The 22,635-nt window shown below is 42.3% G+C and overlaps 3 protein-coding genes and 1 long non-coding RNA gene across 4 annotated transcripts in view; 3 read left to right on the top strand and 1 right to left on the bottom strand.

The window, feature by feature from the left end:
- LOC135352216 (uncharacterized) overlaps window positions 1-22,635 on the top strand; it is a 47,315-nt gene that overhangs the window by 13,857 nt on the left and 10,823 nt on the right. The window lies entirely within an intron of this gene.
- Window positions 2,390-22,635, bottom strand: part of LOC135332819 (uncharacterized) — a 42,221-nt gene continuing 21,975 nt past the window's right edge. The window contains exons 12-17 of the mRNA XM_064527742.1: window positions 13,722-13,841; window positions 13,504-13,660; window positions 13,303-13,418; window positions 13,152-13,225; window positions 12,902-12,990; window positions 2,390-2,631 (exon numbers count right to left, since the gene is read on the bottom strand). Coding sequence (XP_064383812.1) covers window positions 13,408-13,418; window positions 13,504-13,660; window positions 13,722-13,841 — 288 coding nt within the window. The 3' untranslated portion in view covers window positions 2,390-2,631; window positions 12,902-12,990; window positions 13,152-13,225; window positions 13,303-13,407. The remainder of the gene's footprint in view (window positions 2,632-12,901; window positions 12,991-13,151; window positions 13,226-13,302; window positions 13,419-13,503; window positions 13,661-13,721; window positions 13,842-22,635) is intronic.
- Window positions 14,848-16,410, top strand: LOC135333803 (uncharacterized). The gene is made up of 3 exons (XR_010394067.1): window positions 14,848-14,951; window positions 15,161-15,245; window positions 15,543-16,410. It is a non-coding gene; the product is annotated as an uncharacterized LOC135333803 (long non-coding RNA).
- Window positions 18,248-22,635, top strand: part of LOC135331925 (ankyrin repeat domain-containing protein 2-like) — a 5,381-nt gene continuing 993 nt past the window's right edge. Inside the window, exons 1-5 of the mRNA XM_064527227.1 lie at window positions 18,248-19,000; window positions 19,542-20,141; window positions 20,365-20,690; window positions 21,466-21,567; window positions 21,807-22,635. The exon at window positions 21,807-22,635 is cut by the window's right edge and continues 993 nt beyond it. Of these exons, the coding sequence (XP_064383297.1) occupies window positions 20,122-20,141; window positions 20,365-20,690; window positions 21,466-21,567; window positions 21,807-21,925 (567 nt within the window). The 5' untranslated portion in view covers window positions 18,248-19,000; window positions 19,542-20,121 and the 3' untranslated portion in view covers window positions 21,926-22,635. The remainder of the gene's footprint in view (window positions 19,001-19,541; window positions 20,142-20,364; window positions 20,691-21,465; window positions 21,568-21,806) is intronic.

The raw sequence follows: 22,635 nt of genomic DNA, 5'->3' as shown, positions 1-22,635 counted from the left end.
AATGATTGAAAAAAAGTGCGGTGGACACACTAAAACCGTCGCATATAGCACGCTTTTTTTAAAAAGTGTGCTATATGCGACGGTTTTAGTGTGCTCACCGCACTTTTTTTTTTACAGTGTACATTTTTATTATGATATCATTAATATTCAGATTTCTAGGGGGGGGGGGATATGTTGGCTGGGGGTAGGAAATCCCGAAATCCTGTTAGTAGTTTTGTTTCTTTAGTTGTGTGGGTGGCTGTATTGCATGTTAGTTGCAATTGGTTGGCAACTGAACTCCTTTCAACAACTTGACATGATTCGCCGATATACCGTAGTAGAGATGTCAGACCGGAAGTAGTGCGTGGGGGTATTTTCGTACAGTAATTCAATAGTAAAAAACGGGACCAGAAAGTGAATGAACAAGAAGGGCTTTCCGCAAGCCCTGGAAGAGTCTAGCAAACAACAGCTGTTCCTAAGGGTAAAAAATAGCGTAGAATTTGATTTTTATAACAGTTTTTTATGATTTTAGCTTGTTTTGTGTGTGATTTTTTCTCAAAGGTGATCATCATTTTGGCAACCAAACATGAAAATGAACAAAAACACTAGTGAGCATGTCTTTCATCTCTAACTCTCTCCAGATTATGCAAAAAGTTGCTACAATAAGCTTTTATTTCTTGCGGAATCACATAATTTTATTGCATGGATAGATGGGTGGAGCTGAGAATAGAAATGCAGTAAAATCAAGCCAAGTGTACCAATAGATGTATTTATTTCTTAGAAGTTACTGAAAGTAATTATTGAAGCAATCTGAAAGCCTCTGTTGAAAAGAAACAAGAAAGATTGGAGAGAATTCCAGGGACAACAATGTAATCTATTAAATTGCAAGAACTGATTCAATTTGCACACAAAAAAGACAAGAGTAATCTACTGTAGAAGCTGTCAGAGTTGTATCATAGATTTATAGTTGTATGGCCTTAAATCTACGTCACACTAAAAATGAATTATTTAGACCAAATGAAATTGACAGAAAAGTTGCTTATAAAGATCAAGAAACAGATACAAGCGTAAGGTGGACATTGATGAGAGTTCTGAAACATGATACAATAAATTATACTGAAAAGATAGCATGGTTACTTTAAATCCAAAAGAACTCTCTGAAGCAGGAGACATCATACTATTATAGGGACATCATAAAGATATACATTACAGAAACATTATAAACTTCACAGGGCCAAAAGAGTTCATTTACAGTAGTATACAACGTTGTACACTATCAACTTTCTTTGTAAACTATGAAGGAAACTATTGTAGATGAACTAAAATTCAACAACATTGTAAACTATGATGTACACTCGCAAGTACAAACATAGTTTACAAGCTGTAAACTACCACTTCTGGCCCTGTGCTTCATAAAATAGATATATATCAAATGGTTACAATATTAAGTCCTGAGTGTCCATTTCATACTTTTTTAAAAGAGAATAGACCAAGCAGTTCAGCAGATTATGATACTTTAAGATCATTTCCGGTATTAACAACAAATTTCATAAGTCCCGCCCAAGTACATTAAAATGCGGTAAATTTTTGTATGAATTTTTCCCTGACTAGTGTTCTTCAAAAAGCTGTATCTCTGCATTCGCTTGAACAAATCCAGTGCAATAAAGTTTTCTGGTTTGCCTAGAGTGTTCAAAAGAGATAGTAATACATAGGAGTTAGAAATAGCAAAAATGAAAATCGGTCTGACATCGCTAACCGTAGAACTTGGATAGTGCAGAATGATGTCATTATAATAACAATGTACACTGCAGGTGATAGCTGAGGAGAATGCCAGAAGACCCAACAGTGTCACCAAGTGTTTCACACACATGCTCGTAGAGTGGTTGCAAGGTGGTCCACAACTGGAGGACTTGTTGACAGCTCTAGAGTCTCCCGTTATCAGTAGAGCTGACATTGCTGAGGATCTCAAGGGAAGATTGCAAGTGACTCTTGCCTGACAATGTCCTCTAGCCATTATAAACTGTGACTGATGGCATTTATTTTTTAATTTGTTCTTTATCAATTACAAGTGTTTGTGTGGTGACTACTAGCACTCTATCCACCATAATTATACCTGATGTGAATGCTTTGTTGAGTCAATGTCTGTCCACACAATTGCACATGCCAGCTATGTTATCAATGATAAATGTATTGTAACTGTGTAGCATCAGAAGAGAGCCGTCATCAAAATTAAACTTATTTATGAGCTCCTGATAATACACAGATTGGTGAAGAATGGGTGTGGCCTAGTGGTTAAGGGTGTGGCTAGTAGATCAGATCTCGTGAGAGGACACGGGTTCTCATGGAGACTGTAAGGTTTATAAAATACACATAATTCTTAATGACTTATTTAGTTAATGATCTTTACCACTTTTATTGTAATAATTATTATTATGTCATAACAAGAGCGCATGCACTCTTGGTCATAATTAATTTTTAGCAGTAGAAATTAAAAATACAACAATAAATTTTTATGACTGCATACGCTAAACATTGTCAATGATGAGATCAATGTTGTCATGTTTCCTTGGTAACAGGCTTGCTTGTGTTTACTTTCTTGACAATGTCTTCAACTTATCCCATCAGTGTCCATGATTATTAGAAACAGCGTGCCTATAGAGAGATGGGGGAAAGTGGTCGTATTAAATTTTATATGTACACGACAATTTCACAGCATAATAATTATTGTACAGTTACACACACACACAAGTACAACACCCACACACACAAGTACAACACATACACACAAGTACAACACACACACACAAGTACAACACACACACACAAGTACAACACACACACACAAGTACAACACACACACACAAGTACAACACACACACACACACAAGTACAACACCCACACACACAAGTACAACACACACACACAAGTACAACACCCACACACACAAGTACAACACATACACACAAGTACAACACACACACACAAGTACAACACACACACACAAGTACAACACACACACACAAGTACAACACACACACACAAGTACAACACCCACACACACACAAGTACAACACCCACACACACAAGTACAACACACACACACACAAGTACAAGTACAACACCCACACACACAAGTACAACACCCACACACACAAGTACAACACACACACACACACACAAGTACAACACACACACACACAAGTACAACACACACACACAAGTACAACACCCACACACACAAGTACAACACCCACACACACAAGTACAACACCCACACACACAAGTACAAGTACAACACCCACACACACACACACACAAGTACAACACCATCTCTGTAGGGTCCTCCATCCATGTGGGGTTTCACCCACCCACCCACCCACACACACACACACACACACACACACACACACACACACACACACTAACATCTAATTATTTTGACTAATGGCAAATCCAACCAAGGTTAGATCTTATACATGTAGCTACAAGCCACAAAACGCCTAAAGTAAGATGATACACCCAGATATGGGAATCACATGAGCCTAAACATAATCGTCATGGTACTACAAAACTGGTACAAAAACTGAGAACAAAGAGACAGAAATAAAAGAGCTGACAATAATGGAAAAGAAAGAGACTGACATTGTCACGTGGGTTCCATTTTGCTTAACTTAATTACTTATGTACACAATAACTATAAGGTAGCAAATTTGAAGTACTTCCTAAACAAAAAAATTTAGCTTGCTTTTTCAACTGCATGTTTTGTGGTGTTTAACCATAGAGTCTATGGTTTGACAGTCACACCCGGACTCCGCATGTATGGGAGTGGTCCCGCCTTTCCTCGAGCTATCCACAAGTCAGGAAATTAAAGGGACCGAAACTTGTGGACTGGCAATGACGGGTCTGGTGCTCCTCTGAAGACCGGAAAAAATTATATAAATTGTCAATTGAATGTCTTTCATAAAAATAAATGTGCATCCCGTTTGAGTCAAAATGGTACGCTTCAGCGGGCGCGGTTCCATCCAACCCAGTTAGCTATAATAGGAATATTTCTTCTCAGCATCAAAGACACAGCATAAGTTAAAATAATGTTGTTAGACTGCATACATTTACAAATAACATAATGATATATATGTATATATTCTATGAACTGAAAATCAGCATCTTCCTGTTTGAGAAATTTGAATTTTTAAATTATATGAGTCAGCAAGGTCTCAGTGGACAGATATACACCCAACTTTTATCATTTTTTATTTCAATCTCTCAAACACACCCACACACACACACAAGTACAACACCCACACACACACAAGTACAACACCCACACACACACAAGTACAACACCCACACAAGTACAACACCCACACACACACAAGTACAACACACACACACACAAGTACAACACCCACACACACAAGTACAACACCCACACACACACAACACCACACACACACAAGTACAACACCCACACACACACAAGTACAACACACACACAACACCCACACACACACAAGTACAACACCCACACACACAAGTACAACACACACACACAAGTACAACACCCACACACACAAGTACAACACACACACACAAGTACCACACACACAAGTACAACACACACACACAAGTACAACACCCACACACACAAGTACAACACACACACACACACACAAGTACAACACCCACACACACACAAGTACAACACACACACACACACAAGTACAACACCCACACACACAAGTACAACACACACACACACACACAAGTACAACACACACACACAAGTACAACACCCACACACACAAGTACAACACACACACACAAGTACAACACCCACACACACACACACAAGTACAACACCCACACACACACACACACACACACACAAGTACAACACCCACACACACTAAGTGACCCAGAATGTGTGGGATGGTGGGAGTGAGTGATGGAAGAAGATCTTTACTGCAACATACAGGCTCAAAGAAACCAAATTTACTAGCAAGGCTTTCTTTTTTGCTAAACATTTAATTGGTTAGCTGTATGATAGTTGGGAAAGACAAGGACTGTGTGTGTGTGTGTGTGTGTGTGTGTGTGTGTGCGTGCGTGCGTGCGTGTGTGGGTGTGGGTGTGTGCGTGCATGTGTGCAGAGGTTAGGCAGGGGGTCACACAGGGGAAAGCCTCGTCCCCTGAAATGTACTAGTTGTATGATGAGAACAGAGCTAAAACCACAATAAAAATCCACTAGGTTCAGCGATCTTACAATACTGACAGGGAATTAAAAAAACTCTAACACCTTGTTAGGTCAGAGAGGCAAATTTAAAGCTGTTACTAAGAGAGAAATTTGTATGGGTGTGTGTCTATTCATAGTAGGGGAAGTCCCTGGGAAAGGCCCTTGAAATACAGAAAGAGGATGTTGCAGTTTGCAGTGATTTACCACAATAGTTGTAAGCAAACTGCAAAACACAGTCACACATGCAAGGGGGGAGTACAGCGCAAAAAGCACAAACTACAAAACACAGTCACACATGCAAGGGGGGAGTACAGCGTAAAAAGCACAAACTACAAAACACAGTCACACATGCTAGGGGGGAGTACAGCGTAAAAAGCACAAACTATAAAACACAGTCACACATGTAGGGGGGGAGTACAGCGCAAAAAGCACAAACTACAAAACACAGTCACACATGCAAGGGGGGAGTACAGCGCAAAAAGCACAAACTACAAAACTACAAAACACAGTCACACATGCAAGGGGGAAGTACAGCGCATAAAAAAGCACAAATTACAAAACACTGTCACACATGCAAGGGGGGAGTTCAGCGCAAAAAGCAAAAACTATTGTTAGTGAATTAAACCCACTCACGGGAACGCAAAACTATTGCTAGTGACCACCCACGGGAACGTAAAACTATTGCTGGTGAATTGAACCCACCCACGGGAACGCAAAACTATTGCTAGTGAATTGAACCCACCCACGGGAAAGCAAAACTATTGCTAGTGAATTGAACCCACCCACGGGAACGCAAAACTATTGCTAGTGAATTGAACCCACCAACGGGAACGCAAAACTATTGCTAGTGAATTGAACCCACTCACGGGAACGCAAAACTATTGCTAGTGAATTGAACCCACCCACGGGAACGCAAAACTATTGCTAGTGAATTGAATCCACCAACGGGAACGCAAAACTATTGCTAGTGAATTGAACCCACCCACGGGAAAGCAAAACTATTGCTAGTGAATTGAACCCACTCACGGGAACGCAAAACTATTGCTAGTGAATTGAACCCACTCACGGGAACGCAAAACTATTGCTAGTGAATTGAACCCACCCACGGGAACGCAAAACTATTGCTAGTGAATTGAATCCACCAACGGGAACGCAAAACTATTGCTAGTGAATTGAACCCACTCACGGGAACGCAAAACTATTGCTAGTGAATTGAACCCACTCACGGGAACGTAAAACTATTGCTAGTGAATTGAACCCACTCAAGGGAATGCAAAACTATTGCTAGTGAATTGAACCCACTCACGAGAACACAAAACTATTACTAGTGAATTGAACCCACTCACAAGAACGCAAAACTATTGCTAGTGACCACTCACAGAAACTTAAAACTATTGCTAGTGAATTGAACCCACCCACGGGAACGCAAAACTATTGCTAGTGAATTGAACCCAGTCACGGGAACGCAAAACTATTGCTAGTGAATTGAACCCAGTCACGGGAACGCAAAACTATTGCTAGTGAATTGAACCCAGTCACGGGAACGCAAAACTATTGCTAGTGAATTGAACCCACTCACGGGAACGCAAAACTATTGCTAGTGACCACCCACGGGAACGTAAAACTATTGCTGGTGAATTGAACCCACCCACGGGAACGCAAAACTATTGCTAGTGAATTGAACCCACCCACGGGAAAGCAAAACTATTGCTAGTGAATTGAACCCACTCACGGGAACGCAAAACTATTGCTAGTGAATTGAACCCACTCACGGGAACGCAAAACTATTGCTAGTGAATTGAACCCACTCACGGGAACGCAAAACTATTGCTAGTGAATTGAACCCACCCACGGGAACGCAAAACTATTGCTAGTGAATTGAACCCACCAACGGGAACGCAAAACTATTGCTAGTGAATTGAACCCACTCACGGGAACGCAAAACTATTGCTAGTGAATTGAACCCACCCACGGGAACGCAAAACTATTGCTAGTGAATTGAATCCACCAACGGGAACGCAAAACTATTGCTAGTGAATTGAACCCACTCACGGGAACGCAAAACTATTGCTAGTGAATTGAACCCACTCACGGGAACGTAAAACTATTGCTAGTGAATTGAATCCACTCAAGGGAATGCAAAACTATTGCTAGTGAATTGAACCCACTCACGAGAACACAAAACTATTACTAGTGAATTGAACCCACTCACAAGAACGCAAAACTATTGCTAGTGACCACTCACAGGAACTTAAAACTATTGCTAGTGAATTGAACCCACCCACGGGAACGCAAAACTATTGCTAGTGACCACTCACGACAACTTAAAACTATTGCTAGTGAATTGAACCCACCAACGGGAACGCAAAACTATTGTTAGTGAATTGAACCCAGTCACGGGAACGCAAAACTATTGCTAGTGAATTGAACCCACCCACGGGAACGTAAAACTATTGCTGGTTAATTGAACCCACCCACGGGAACGCAAAACTATTGCTAGTGAATTGAACCCACTCACGGGAACGCAAAACTATTGCTAGTGAATTGAACCCACTCACGGGAACGCAAAACTATTGCTAGTGAATTGAACCCACCCACGGGAACGCAAAACTATTGCTAGTGAATTGAACCCACCAACGGGAACGCAAAACTATTGCTAGTGAATTGAACCCACTCACGGGAACGCAAAACTATTGCTAGTGACCACCCACGGGAACGTAAAACTATTGCTGGTGAATTGAACCCACCCACGGGAACGCAAAACTATTGCTAGTGAATTGAATCCACCAACGGGAACGCAAAACTATTGCTAGTGAATTGAACCCACCCACGGGAAAGCAAAACTATTGCTAGTGAATTGAACCCACTCACGGGAACGCAAAACTATTGCTAGTGAATTGAACCCACTCACGGGAACGCAAAACTATTGCTAGTGAATTGAACCCACCCACGGGAACGCAAAACTATTGCTAGTGAATTGAATCCACCAACGGGAACGCAAAACTATTGCTAGTGAATTGAACCCACTCACGGGAACGCAAAACTATTGCTAGTGAATTGAACCCACTCACGGGAACGTAAAACTATTGCTAGTGAATTGAACCCACTCAAGGGAATGCAAAACTATTGCTAGTGAATTGAACCCACTCACGAGAACACAAAACTATTACTAGTGAATTGAACCCACTCACAAGAACGCAAAACTATTGCTAGTGACCACTCACAGGAACTTAAAACTATTGCTAGTGAATTGAACCCACCCACGGGAACGCAAAACTATTGCTAGTGAATTGAACCCAGTCACGGGAACGCAAAACTATTGCTAGTGAATTGAACCCAGTCACGGGAACGCAAAACTATTGCTAGTGAATTGAACCCAGTCACGGGAACGCAAAACTATTGCTAGTGAATTGAACCCACTCACGGGAACGCAAAACTATTGCTAGTGACCACCCACGGGAACGTAAAACTATTGCTGGTGAATTGAACCCACCCACGGGAACGCAAAACTATTGCTAGTGAATTGAACCCACCCACGGGAAAGCAAAACTATTGCTAGTGAATTGAACCCACTCACGGGAACGCAAAACTATTGCTAGTGAATTGAACCCACTCACGGGAACGCAAAACTATTGCTAGTGAATTGAACCCACTCACGGGAACGCAAAACTATTGCTAGTGAATTGAACCCACCCACGGGAACGCAAAACTATTGCTAGTGAATTGAACCCACCAACGGGAACGCAAAACTATTGCTAGTGAATTGAACCCACTCACGGGAACGCAAAACTATTGCTAGTGAATTGAACCCACCCACGGGAACGCAAAACTATTGCTAGTGAATTGAATCCACCAACGGGAACGCAAAACTATTGCTAGTGAATTGAACCCACTCACGGGAACGCAAAACTATTGCTAGTGAATTGAACCCACTCACGGGAACGTAAAACTATTGCTAGTGAATTGAACCCACTCAAGGGAATGCAAAACTATTGCTAGTGAATTGAACCCACTCACGAGAACACAAAACTATTACTAGTGAATTGAACCCACTCACAAGAACGCAAAACTATTGCTAGTGACCACTCACAGGAACTTAAAACTATTGCTAGTGAATTGAACCCACCCACGGGAACGCAAAACTATTGCTAGTGACCACTCACGACAACTTAAAACTATTGCTAGTGAATTGAACCCACCCACGGGAACGCAAAACTATTGTTAGTGAATTGAACCCAGTCACGGGAACGCAAAACTATTGCTAGTGAATTGAACCCACCCACGGGAACGTAAAACTATTGCTGGTTAATTGAACCCACCCACGGGAACGCAAAACTATTGCTAGTGAATTGAACCCACTCACGGGAACGCAAAACTATTGCTAGTGAATTGAACCCACTCACGGGAACGCAAAACTATTGCTAGTGAATTGAACCCACCCACGGGAACGCAAAACTATTGCTAGTGAATTGAACCCACCAACGGGAACGCAAAACTATTGCTAGTGAATTGAACCCACTCACGGGAACGCAAAACTATTGCTAGTGACCACCCACGGGAACGTAAAACTATTGCTGGTGAATTGAACCCACCCACGGGAACGCAAAACTATTGCTAGTGAATTGAACCCACCCACGGGAAAGCAAAACTATTGCTAGTGAATTGAACCCACTCACGGGAACGCAAAACTATTGCTAGTGAATTGAACCCACTCACGGGAACGCAAAACTATTGCTAGTGAATTGAACCCACTCACGGGAACGCAAAACTATTGCTAGTGAATTGAACCCACCCACGGGAACGCAAAACTATTGCTAGTGAATTGAACCCACCAACGGGAACGCAAAACTATTGCTAGTGAATTGAACCCACTCACGGGAACGCAAAACTATTGCTAGTGACCACCCACGGGAACGTAAAACTATTGCTGGTGAATTGAACCCACCCACGGGAACGCAAAACTATTGCTAGTGAATTGAATCCACCAACGGGAACGCAAAACTATTGCTAGTGAATTGAACCCACCCACGGGAAAGCAAAACTATTGCTAGTGAATTGAACCCACTCACGGGAACGCAAAACTATTGCTAGTGAATTGAACCCACTCACGGGAACGCAAAACTATTGCTAGTGAATTGAACCCACCCACGGGAACGCAAAACTATTGCTAGTGAATTGAATCCACCAACGGGAACGCAAAACTATTGCTAGTGAATTGAACCCACTCACGGGAACGCAAAACTATTGCTAGTGAATTGAACCCACTCACGGGAACGTAAAACTATTGCTAGTGAATTGAACCCACTCAAGGGAATGCAAAACTATTGCTAGTGAATTGAACCCACTCACGAGAACACAAAACTATTACTAGTGAATTGAACCCACTCACAAGAACGCAAAACTATTGCTAGTGACCACTCACAGGAACTTAAAACTATTGCTAGTGAATTGAACCCACCCACGGGAACGCAAAACTATTGCTAGTGAATTGAACCCAGTCACGGGAACGCAAAACTATTGCTAGTGAATTGAACCCAGTCACGGGAACGCAAAACTATTGCTAGTGAATTGAACCCAGTCACGGGAACGCAAAACTATTGCTAGTGAATTGAACCCACTCACGGGAACGCAAAACTATTGCTAGTGACCACCCACGGGAACGTAAAACTATTGCTGGTGAATTGAACCCACCCACGGGAACGCAAAACTATTGCTAGTGAATTGAACCCACCCACGGGAAAGCAAAACTATTGCTAGTGAATTGAACCCACTCACGGGAACGCAAAACTATTGCTAGTGAATTGAACCCACTCACGGGAACGCAAAACTATTGCTAGTGAATTGAACCCACTCACGGGAACGCAAAACTATTGCTAGTGAATTGAACCCACCCACGGGAACGCAAAACTATTGCTAGTGAATTGAACCCACCAACGGGAACGCAAAACTATTGCTAGTGAATTGAACCCACTCACGGGAACGCAAAACTATTGCTAGTGAATTGAACCCACCCACGGGAACGCAAAACTATTGCTAGTGAATTGAATCCACCAACGGGAACGCAAAACTATTGCTAGTGAATTGAACCCACTCACGGGAACGCAAAACTATTGCTAGTGAATTGAACCCACTCACGGGAACGTAAAACTATTGCTAGTGAATTGAACCCACTCAAGGGAATGCAAAACTATTGCTAGTGAATTGAACCCACTCACGAGAACACAAAACTATTACTAGTGAATTGAACCCACTCACAAGAACGCAAAACTATTGCTAGTGACCACTCACAGGAACTTAAAACTATTGCTAGTGAATTGAACCCACCCACGGGAACGCAAAACTATTGCTAGTGACCACTCACGACAACTTAAAACTATTGCTAGTGAATTGAACCCACCCACGGGAACGCAAAACTATTGTTAGTGAATTGAACCCAGTCACGGGAACGCAAAACTATTGCTAGTGAATTGAACCCACCCACGGGAACGTAAAACTATTGCTGGTTAATTGAACCCACCCACGGGAACGCAAAACTATTGCTAGTGAATTGAACCCACTCACGGGAACGCAAAACTATTGCTAGTGAATTGAACCCACTCACGGGAACGCAAAACTATTGCTAGTGAATTGAACCCACCCACGGGAACGCAAAACTATTGCTAGTGAATTGAACCCACCAACGGGAACGCAAAACTATTGCTAGTGAATTGAACCCACTCACGGGAACGCAAAACTATTGCTAGTGACCACCCACGGGAACGTAAAACTATTGCTGGTGAATTGAACCCACCCACGGGAACGCAAAACTATTGCTAGTGAATTGAACCCACCCACGGGAAAGCAAAACTATTGCTAGTGAATTGAACCCACTCACGGGAACGCAAAACTATTGCTAGTGAATTGAACCCACTCACGGGAACGCAAAACTATTGCTAGTGAATTGAACCCACTCACGGGAACGCAAAACTATTGCTAGTGAATTGAACCCACCCACGGGAACGCAAAACTATTGCTAGTGAATTGAACCCACCCACGGGAACGCAAAACTATTGCTAGTGAATTGAACCCACCCACGGGAACGCAAAACTATTGCTAGTGAATTGAACCCACCCACGGGAACGCAAAACTATTGCTAGTGAATTGAACCCACTCACGAGAACGCAAAACTATTGCTAGTGAATTGAACCCACCCACGGGAACGTAAAACTATTGCTGGTGAATTGAACCCACCCACGGGAACGCAAAACTATTGCTGGTGAATTAAACCCACTCACGGGAACGCAAAACTATTGCTGGTGAATTGAACCCACTCACGGGAACGCAAAACTATTGCTAGTGAATTGAACCCACTCACGGGAACGTAAAACTATTGCTAGTGAATTAATTGAACCCACTCACGGGAACTTAAAACTATTGATAGTGAATTGAACCTACTCACGGGAACGCAAAACTATTGCTAGTGAATTAAACCCACTCACGGGAACGCAAAACTATTGCTAGTGAATTGAACCCACCCACGGAACGCAAAACTATTGCTAGTGAATTGAACCCACCCACGGGAACGTAAACACTAGGGGGGAGTACAGCGAATAACTATTCCAAGCACTGTTAGATAAGACCTATCACATGAATATGCTCAGATCAAAGTTTGGTCAGGGAAAGAGTCACACTCTGCACTCGGCAGTACTCACTGTTTCTTAGGTCGATTGTATTTTCTCTGACGTCCAATGGCTGGATCATCATCAGCATCCAACAGAGTGAACAACTGACTCTCACGAATCTAACAAGTGAGAGAACAATCAGACCACTCACTCACTAGTAGATAATTCCACCATAACAATTATTATCTTAAACATTTTTATTTCAACTTGAGCTGCAATAATTGAGTAAGTTATAAATGATGCCCACTTTACAGTGCAAGTACGATCAATTGCTATATACCTTTTCCAGGAGGTGCGTGAACGATTCCCAAATCCAGATGGAGTTCCATACACAGACTTCCAGTCTTCTACTTCCTTTATTGTTTAATTATGTAAAATGCAAATATAAAATGCTGATTGGCTAGTCAAAATTTGCACGGATACATACTTACTTTATATGTCTTCATAAAGATCTTCGTCAAGTACATGTACACCATCGTTTAATAGGTCCTCGTTTTCATCTACTGGCTCATCTGATTGCTCAGGTTGCACGTCCTCTACAAACTCACTGCACATATATACATGTAGCAAAATTATAAAATTATATGTAAAATAAATTATGTAGATTGCACATAAAATATATTACGCAGTACCTGAGGTCAACTTTTCTCTGCTGCTCGTAATTCTCCCATATTCTCCGGCAAAGTTGAACGATTTTTCCTTCAGCACTCTTACGGGAGTCCTACGATCCGGTCTTCTCATGTCCTGAACCAGTCGTTCACTTGTACACCCTCTACGTACATTCTCGTTCTGAAGTAAACAAATGAATGAATGTACAGTCACACATACATTATTAGCCAGCATAACGTACCCAGTCCATAATAGCAAGGTTCATTCTCATGTTGAATGTAGCTTCCCCAAAGTGTACACGTTTCGAGATGTATGTGAGCAGCTGGTGATTGAAAGACTCCACCCAGAATGTGTCTCGACACTGAGAACACGATTATAAATGTTATTGGTGTACAGAGTACGGACAACTTGTTATCATACACACTCACCTGATAATGTTTAACGATATTCAGAATGTTCTTTCTTAGATTGTCTGCTGACTGCTCACAGTTCTTCATACAGTAGTACAAGTGAACTTTCGTACTTTTACCTATTGACAAATATTTTTATGTTACTGAGCACTTTTATAATCAAAGCTTACGTTTGTCAGATAACTCTGGAAACCACGTCTTTCCTTGAGCCTTTTTGGTCCCAATTGCTACTTTCTTCATCTTCTTCGCTACATTCTTAGTGCCTGAAAATACACGGACACGGTAATAATTGAGATTTGAGATTCTACACACTTACCATGCCATGTGTCGTACGAGTTTGTAAGGTTGAGATCATCAGTGACAAATCTCTTGACTACTGGCTAATTATCATGTGCTACTTCAACAATATTGAGACCTGAGACATAATATCCACAAAAAAATAAACACAACCTCATAATGTTGATGCTTGAACATACCTTTATCTATGACTTCCGGAAGAACTATCTTAGTACACGCTACTTCTCAAGTCTGAGCACAGATGCCTGGAAACAGTCGAACACCCAACAATTCTTTTCGTACTAGAAAAAGATAATTTTCATATGATAAACGACAGCAGCACACTTGTAGATAATGAAATAATTAGTTTACCTTCCCGAGAGACAGGGAACAGTCGTGTTATAAGCATTTGCTGTTGAGTCGTGGCGAGCATTTGTTTTATAGGACATCTTCAAATGAAGATGTGGCTTAACCACCAGTACCCTGAAAGCAGCAGTACCCTCATTTCTTTAGCCAGATTGCGTTAGAATCAATCTCAGAGCATGTAACAACAAAAATTGTCTGGGGGAGTGCCCCACCCCCATTGGTAATTCTTTCATCAAGCACCCCCCTAGCCTCGATTCCAGGCCGCATTAAAATACGTATTTTAATCGGCCTGGAATCGAGGCTAGCACCCCCCTATCTCAAATCCTGGCTACGCCCCTGGAGCACATCCATTGGAGTGGTCCTACTAGCTAGCACGGTGCACTGGACACAATGGACCAACACTCTGACTCAGGGGAAAGGTGAGCGCTACCTTTAATATTACTAGACAATAATAATTGATGACTTATTAATTTTCAGTAGAACTTCATGCAATTCTTTGAAAAGCCTATCATTAATTTGCACAGCTTACTGCATACTGCATACTGCTACTGAATCTCAACAAGCTGAAATGGCTACAAACTCTCCTGCAATTCTGTGCACTTTGACCCCTGTGTTTGCTATCCCCCAGGTACAGGGACACCTCAACGAATTGTGTAACTCTGATGTCACTCAGTCCAGTGTCTGCTGTGTCAGCAAGTACCGTTTCAGCTCAGGTGACAACTACCTATACTGTATAATCATGATTAGGTGATAATGCCTCTCAATGTGTTGCCCCCCTCCCTTCACTAGTTACATAATTTATTATACTCATTTTAGAGTATAAAGTATCATCCAATAGCTCTATCCAATAGTTGATGATACCGTAGAGCTAGAAATAAATGATGATTAATGCTATTTTTGCGAGCGTATTTTTGTATTTCAAGGCCTGTACAATCCATTGAAATCACGGTTATTCAAAATTACAAAGCATGCTCACATAATTATAATTATTTCCATTGATTTTGATTCAGATTGAGAACATACTCCATGACTCTGTGCACGACACGCTACGTGGGTGAACTGCAACAAGTCACAAACGTTGGATCTTTTAGCCTCGATCTCAGGCCGCACTGAAGATGAGGTTGATGAGGCCATACCACTATCTATGACGAGGCCTAGCATATGCCATTACCTACTCAGCGTGAATGTGATCTGCTGCCAGCATGTGCCAGTCCAGTGGCTGTGCTATAGGATAAGAATGGATGAATGCATGAAAGGATGGAGGTGAGGGGAGATGCTTTGTAGAGACGGCACCTGTTGTAGGCTACTGATAATAATCACGAGGTTCATTGTTTTGTTCATATTTCCCGATAGTATTGCTTGCCCATGTGTTAGACCTTATTGGTGGAGGGAGGTCAATATTGAGCAACCATACGCTAGCTGAGTTGGCATGGGCTCAGAGATTTCATTTGTCATGGTATTTTAAACTACAGTATGGTGTAATTGTTTATCCATGCATGTATGGACATGTGGCAGTACTATTGGAGGTGACCTTTCACTAATTATGACCTTTCAATGACATTCTACCAACTTGCTTTGTTTACTGTGAAAGGGGTGGAATGTGACACCTCTCTGAAAAGGGGGAGGATCTGAGCAATGATTATGTTTACTGGGAAACAAGGCTGAAAGGGGCGAAATTTCCTCTTTTATGTGTGGTCCCACTGTGTACACTGTAGCTAAGTGGTTGACTTATAATAAGGTTTGTATTTTAATTGAAGTGAATGTGGTCTGTCTAGTCATCAAGACTGTGGAATGTGGGGGGATGAGTCGTGGTAGGCTTAAGCTCTCAATGACTAATAATACCCATATCATCACACCCTCACACCCTCACACAAGACACACCCGCCCACACACAGGCACTGGGTGTACTACTGTTCAAGCTGTGCTTCATGGATACTCCATTTGGTGACAACCCTCTAGCCATAGTCAGTGCTCAGTACAGCATTCCTGAAGACTCTCCCTACACACAAGACCTGCAACTTGAGAGGTGAGACCACACCCACACACACACATCCTAGTGAAATGTAGCCAGGTTTACACATGATTATGTTAACTTTAAGCCTTTAATTATAAAGACTATTGATAGTGAGTTTTTTCTTTGTGAAATGAACCTGTTTTCAGAGCTAACTTTGAGAACACACACTAGCTACAGGTGCTATGATATTCTGCCAGCCTCAAGTGTATTGCTCTATTATTATAATGATACGTATATCATTGTCCCCTTTGTAGGCTATCTGTTGACCTCTGACCCTAAGCTTCGTCCCAGTATCTGGCAAGTGTGTGAGGTGGTGTCCAGGATCACAGGAACCACCAACCATGTCACTAATGTCTTTGTGAGTACCTTACTATTAGTATACCCTGTATATGTATAGTGGTGGGTAGACCAACAGTGGCTGTATTATAGAGGGTGGTCTGCTAACACAGGTCCAAACACATGCTATGGAGACTTTGGGACCCATTAACCTGGCTGTATTATAGAGGGTGGTCTGCTAACACAGGTCCAAACACATGCTATGGAGACTTTGGGACCCATTAACCTGGCTGTATTATAGAGGGTGGTCTGCTAACACAGGTCCAAACACATGCTATGGAGACTTTGGGACCCATTAACCTGGCTGTATTATAGAGGGTGGTGTGCTAACACAGGTCCAAACACATGCTATGGAGACTTTGGGACCCATTAACCTGGCTGTATTATAGAGGGTGGTCTGCTAACACAGGTCCAAACACATGCTATGGAGACTTTGGGACCCATTAACCTGGCTGTATTATAGAGGGTGGTCTGCTAACACAGGTCCAAACACATGCTATGGAGACCCTGGGGCCCATTAACCTGGCTGTATTATAGAGGGTGGCCTGCTAACACAGGTCCAAACACATGCTATGGAGACTTTGGGACCCATTAACCTGGCTGTATTATAGAGGGTGGTCTGCTAACACAGGTCCAAACACATGCTATGGAGACTTTGGGGCCCATTAACCTGGCTGTGTTATAGAGGGTGGCCTGCTAACACAGGTCCAAACACATGCTATGGAGACTTTGGGGACCATTAACCTGGCTGTATTATAGAGGGTGGCCTGCTAACACAGGTCCAAACACATGCTATGGAGACTTTGGGACCCATTAACCTGGCTGTATTATAGAGGGTGGTCTGCTAACACAGGTCCAAACACATGCTATGGAGACTTTGGGGCCCATTAACCTGGCTGTGTTATAGAGGGTGGCCTGCTAACACAGGTCCAAACACATGCTATGGAGACTTTGGGGACCATTAACCTGGCTGTATTATAGAGGGTGGCCTGCTAACACAGGTCCAAACACATGCTATGGAGACTTTGGGACCCATTAACCTGGCTGTATTATAGAGGGTGGTCTGCTAACACAGGTCCAAACACATGCTATGGAGACTTTGGGGCCCATTAACCTGGCTGTGTTATAGAGGGTGGCCTGCTAACACAGGTCCAAACACATGCTATGGAGACTTTGGGGACCATTAACCTGGCTGTATTATAGAGGGTGGCCTGCTAACACAGGTCCAAACACATGCTATGGAGACTTTGGGACCCATTAACCTGGCTGTATTATAGAGGGTGGTCTGCTAACACAGGTCCAAACACATGCTATGGAGACTTTGGGGCCCATTAACCTGGCTGTGTTATAGAGGGTGGCCTGCTAACACAGGTCCAAACACATGCTATGGAGACTTTGGGGACCATTAACCTGGCTGTATTATAGAGGGTGGCCTGCTAACACAGGTCCAAACACATGCTATGGAGACTTTGGGACCCATTAACCTGGCTGTATTATAGAGGGTGGTCTGCTAACACAGGTCCAAACACATGCTATGGAGACTTTGGGACCCATTAACCTGGCTGTATTATAGAGGGTGGTCTGCTAACACAGGTCCAAACACATGCTATGGAGACTTTGGGACCCATTAACCTGGCTGTATTATAGAGGGTGGTCTGCTAACACAGGTCCAAACACATGCTATGGAGACTTTGGGACCCATTAACCTGGCTGTATTACAGAGGGTGCTTATTGATTATACATTGGTGACCTTGAGTGTTAAATTTTATTTCACCATTATATAATTATACATGTCCACACAGCGTTCCCCTGGTCCACCCAATCCCCTCCCTTCTCCGAAAAAAACTCGTCCTGTTGCTAAGAAACCAATCAAAACCCTCCGTGACTATCACCCCCATCAACGCTACGAGAGCTATTGCCACAGCGGTTACCACGACAACCATTTCATCTCGAGATCGACCTCGCGGAAGAGGTAACGGGTCTAAGTCGCCACGGCAACAACGAGTATCAAACCTGAAACCGTCCAATCAGAATGCAGGATTCTATAAGACAGTGGACTGTGGGCTTTTGGTCATGTCCCGTTCACTCCACAAAGAATAGGATCAGACGACCACAGTGGTGAGTGGGTGTGTGTGGAGTGTGTGTGTGTGTGTGTGTGGGTGTGTGAGTGTGTGTGTGGAGTGTGTGTGTGGTGTGGTGTGTGTGTGTGTGTGTGTGTGTGTGTGTGTGTGTAGTGTTTTCCTTAATAGACTTTCTACTAGCTGGTTGATCAATTTGCTACATTAAAATTGCAAAACCTAAATTATTACTAGTAAATACACGATCCTTGCCAGAACGTAATAGTTAGATAGCAAAAGGTCAATTTATTTTCTGCTCATTCACAAGGTTTTTCTCCAAATATTCTAGTAATACGGTACTTGCCCCTAGGCTGAGCAGAGGCTGACTCTGGGTCCCTTATTAAACCTGGCTGTATTATAGAGGGTGACCACAATAGACACTCCACTCTATATACTGCTTACTTATTGAACCTCCCACCCCTCACACACACACACCCTCACACACACACACACCACACACACCCACACACACACCCACACCCACACACACACCCCCACCCACACACCCACCCACACACACACACACACCCACACACACACAGACTGGCAGTCCATTTCCTACGGATGACTTTGGTAGCAGTTCATTTGACGGACGTTCCTCTACCCCGCCCACTCATACTACTGCTGACAATGCAAGACGAGATTTGTTTGGAGCACCCCCCTTTGGAGAGGGTTCAAAGGTTACGAAGACAATGACAACTGTAGATCAATTTGGAGCAGTTTCTTTTAGCTGAATTTTAATATTTATTTTTCTGTGTGTTTAGTATTATTATAAGTGTTGTTTTGTGTGTAGTAGGATCACATGACTCCACTATTGACTGTGTGCATATAATTATAAATGGATTTGTGTTTTTACTTCATATGCAATTGCAATAATTATCTTGTTGAAAGAAGGTCAAAAATAAATGGATTTGTGCAGTGCTTAATTAGCTTTGCTTTGTTTACTAAGAAAGCCCCGGCTGGAATGTGACACCTCTGAAAAAGGGGAGGATCTGAGCAATGATTATGTTTATAGGAAAGGGGCGAAATTAGTGACAGAGCCAGAGGGTTGAGCAATACGTTGTGTGTCAGTTCGAGAAACAAGGGGAGAATTTGCCAGGACAGAGTTTGAACAAAGCTTCAATGGCTGAACAAGATTCAGAGTGAGTGAACATGTAGACTATAATTACTACTCATGGTAGCACCTTGTGATTGCATGGAGGGAGGCTCATTCCATTAGTAGAATCAGAGCAGGCTATGATCAGAGGTGGAACACTGTACAGCAAAGTGACAGCTGGATATGTGCATGGTGTCACTTGTATAAACTATATACACATATCAAGTAATTCTCTGTATGACTGACCCCCAACCATCTATTTTGTACAGTGCTCAAAAGAAGCTAGCCGAGGACTTATGGCAGGCTGTAGACAATAATGGCGTCACCAAAGTTAGGTCCCTGTTGGGACAGGGGGCAGACCCCAACCACCAGCTCTACTGGAGTAACGAGTGGGCGGATGATTGGGAGGGTATTCCTCCATTACACTGGGCTTGCTGGAGGGGCTACCTTGAGATTGTGAAGACACTTGTTACTCATGGAGCTCGTACTGATAAAGGTGATAGGACGAACAACAGTACTCCACTTCACTGGGCATGCATGCGAGGTCATAAAGAGGTGGTGCAGTACTTGAAGGAGGAAGTCGGATGCAGCACTGGTAAGTAGTCATTATAATTATTTGTGTATTGTAATTGTTTCTCCATATCATTATGGTATCTGAATTATATACATGTACTGTGTAGCAATATCAATTGTGTCAGTAATTTCGCGTAGTATAATAATTATTTGCGATGTAGTAGTCGTAGCACTGGTAAGTAGTCGTTGTGTATGTGAAGTTTTCATACCATGCATACAGCGGAAAGTTTAATAGTGTTACATTTCAATTTCGAATAATTATTTTCAATGTACGTACACTTGTTTGAAATACATAAACATTTGCTATACGGTTGCCATAGTAATATCTGTTAAAAATATATGTGATAGTTGAACTTTGTTCCACAACAGATGTGAGGGATAATAGTAATAGGACTCAGGCATTTCTGTATGCGCTTTAGAAATCCCATACCTAATTTCCACAAACAGTGGTGTATCAAGCTCGAATTTGGCGCACCAATAGAACAAGGCATGCCCTTTCCTATGTTACCTTTACTTTCTCTGTACGACAAGTGGTTGTGGTACAATGACATGTTTGGTCCATCTTGACCACTATACACTTACGTATACATGGCTAAAGTTAAACTCGTCACTAGAAATCCCATACCTAACTTCCGCACACAGACGTGTATCACGTTCAAACTTTGTATACCAATATTAATAAGACCAACTATTTCTATTTGTATAGGCTTGTTTTATTTTTCCGCAATTTTGAGTCTATAGTCTATAATAACATATCTCACTTAATTATTGAGTATATTGAGGATCACCACACACAGATGTGAGGGACAAGTGGGGCAGCACACCACTGCACAGTGCTTGTGGGAGAGGACATATACAACTAGTGAAATACCTAGTGGAGGAACTAAAGTGTGATGTTGGTGAGTGATTTCCGTAGTGGGTACTGTTTCATTAGATCCTCTGATAGACAACCCGTGAATATATTAATGTGGTTCAATGTGCATGTAATGAAACAATCAGTGTACCTGCAGTTGTATCGTCATGGCAACTGCAATACAATACACTGTTGGTACATGATAATAAAATAATGTAGTCATCCTGCATGGTAATGGTCAATGCTATCAGTACTACTACAAATCTCTATCCCTTACCTGTCCAGATGTGACTGGTGATGATGGCAGGACTCCTTTTGACTGGGCAGTACAGTTTGGTCGCACTGAAGTTGCTGACTATCTCAAGTCTGTAGTCTCCACTCCTGAACCAGGTATGTGTCACTAGAAATCCCATACCTAATTTCCACAAATATTGGTATAGCAAGTTCAAACTTGGCACACCAATAGAGCAAGCCATGCCGGTTCCATTGATACCTTCAATGTTTTTGTAGGACAATTGGTTGTGGTACAATTACACGTTTTGTAGACCCCAATAATACCTGGAATGTTAGTAGCTCCCACGCACATTCCATTCTACTTCTTGGCCTATAAATACATCGATCACTAGCACTTGTGTGGGTGCGTCTACTGTTATATAAATCGGAGAGTTTTCTGAATCACTATTGCAATATATTATAATGTACTTTATGTGTTACATGACATAATTATTATGCCTCGGTGCGCATGCGCAAGCGAGGTATGCGGTAGTGTGTGTGTGTGTGTGTGTGTGTGGATCGCTACAGCTGCTCTAGGTGTGCAAGTAAGAGTTTCTATAGGCGTCTAGTCATGTTTTCTTGGATTTTAATTTGTGAATTTGCAAAATAATGCTTGGTTCTCGAGTTATGCCTAGTTTTGCTTACTTGGAATGCCTTTTCAGAAGAGCACGTAGCCAAACTTGTTTGCTAGTGCATATATTCGAGTTCATATGGTGTATCAAGGTCAAATTTTGCACATCAATAGAGCAAGCTATGCTGGTTCCATTGATACCTTCAATGTTTTCGTAAGACAAATGGTTGTGGTACAATTACACGTTTTGTAGACCCCAATAATACCTGT

This window comes from Halichondria panicea, chromosome 1, assembly GCF_963675165.1.
Source record: "Halichondria panicea chromosome 1, odHalPani1.1, whole genome shotgun sequence".
In the NCBI taxonomy this organism is placed as follows: Eukaryota; Metazoa; Porifera; class Demospongiae; order Suberitida; family Halichondriidae; genus Halichondria; species Halichondria panicea.
Note: the sequence above shows the minus strand (reverse complement) of the source record. Positions and strands in the feature narration are given on the sequence as shown.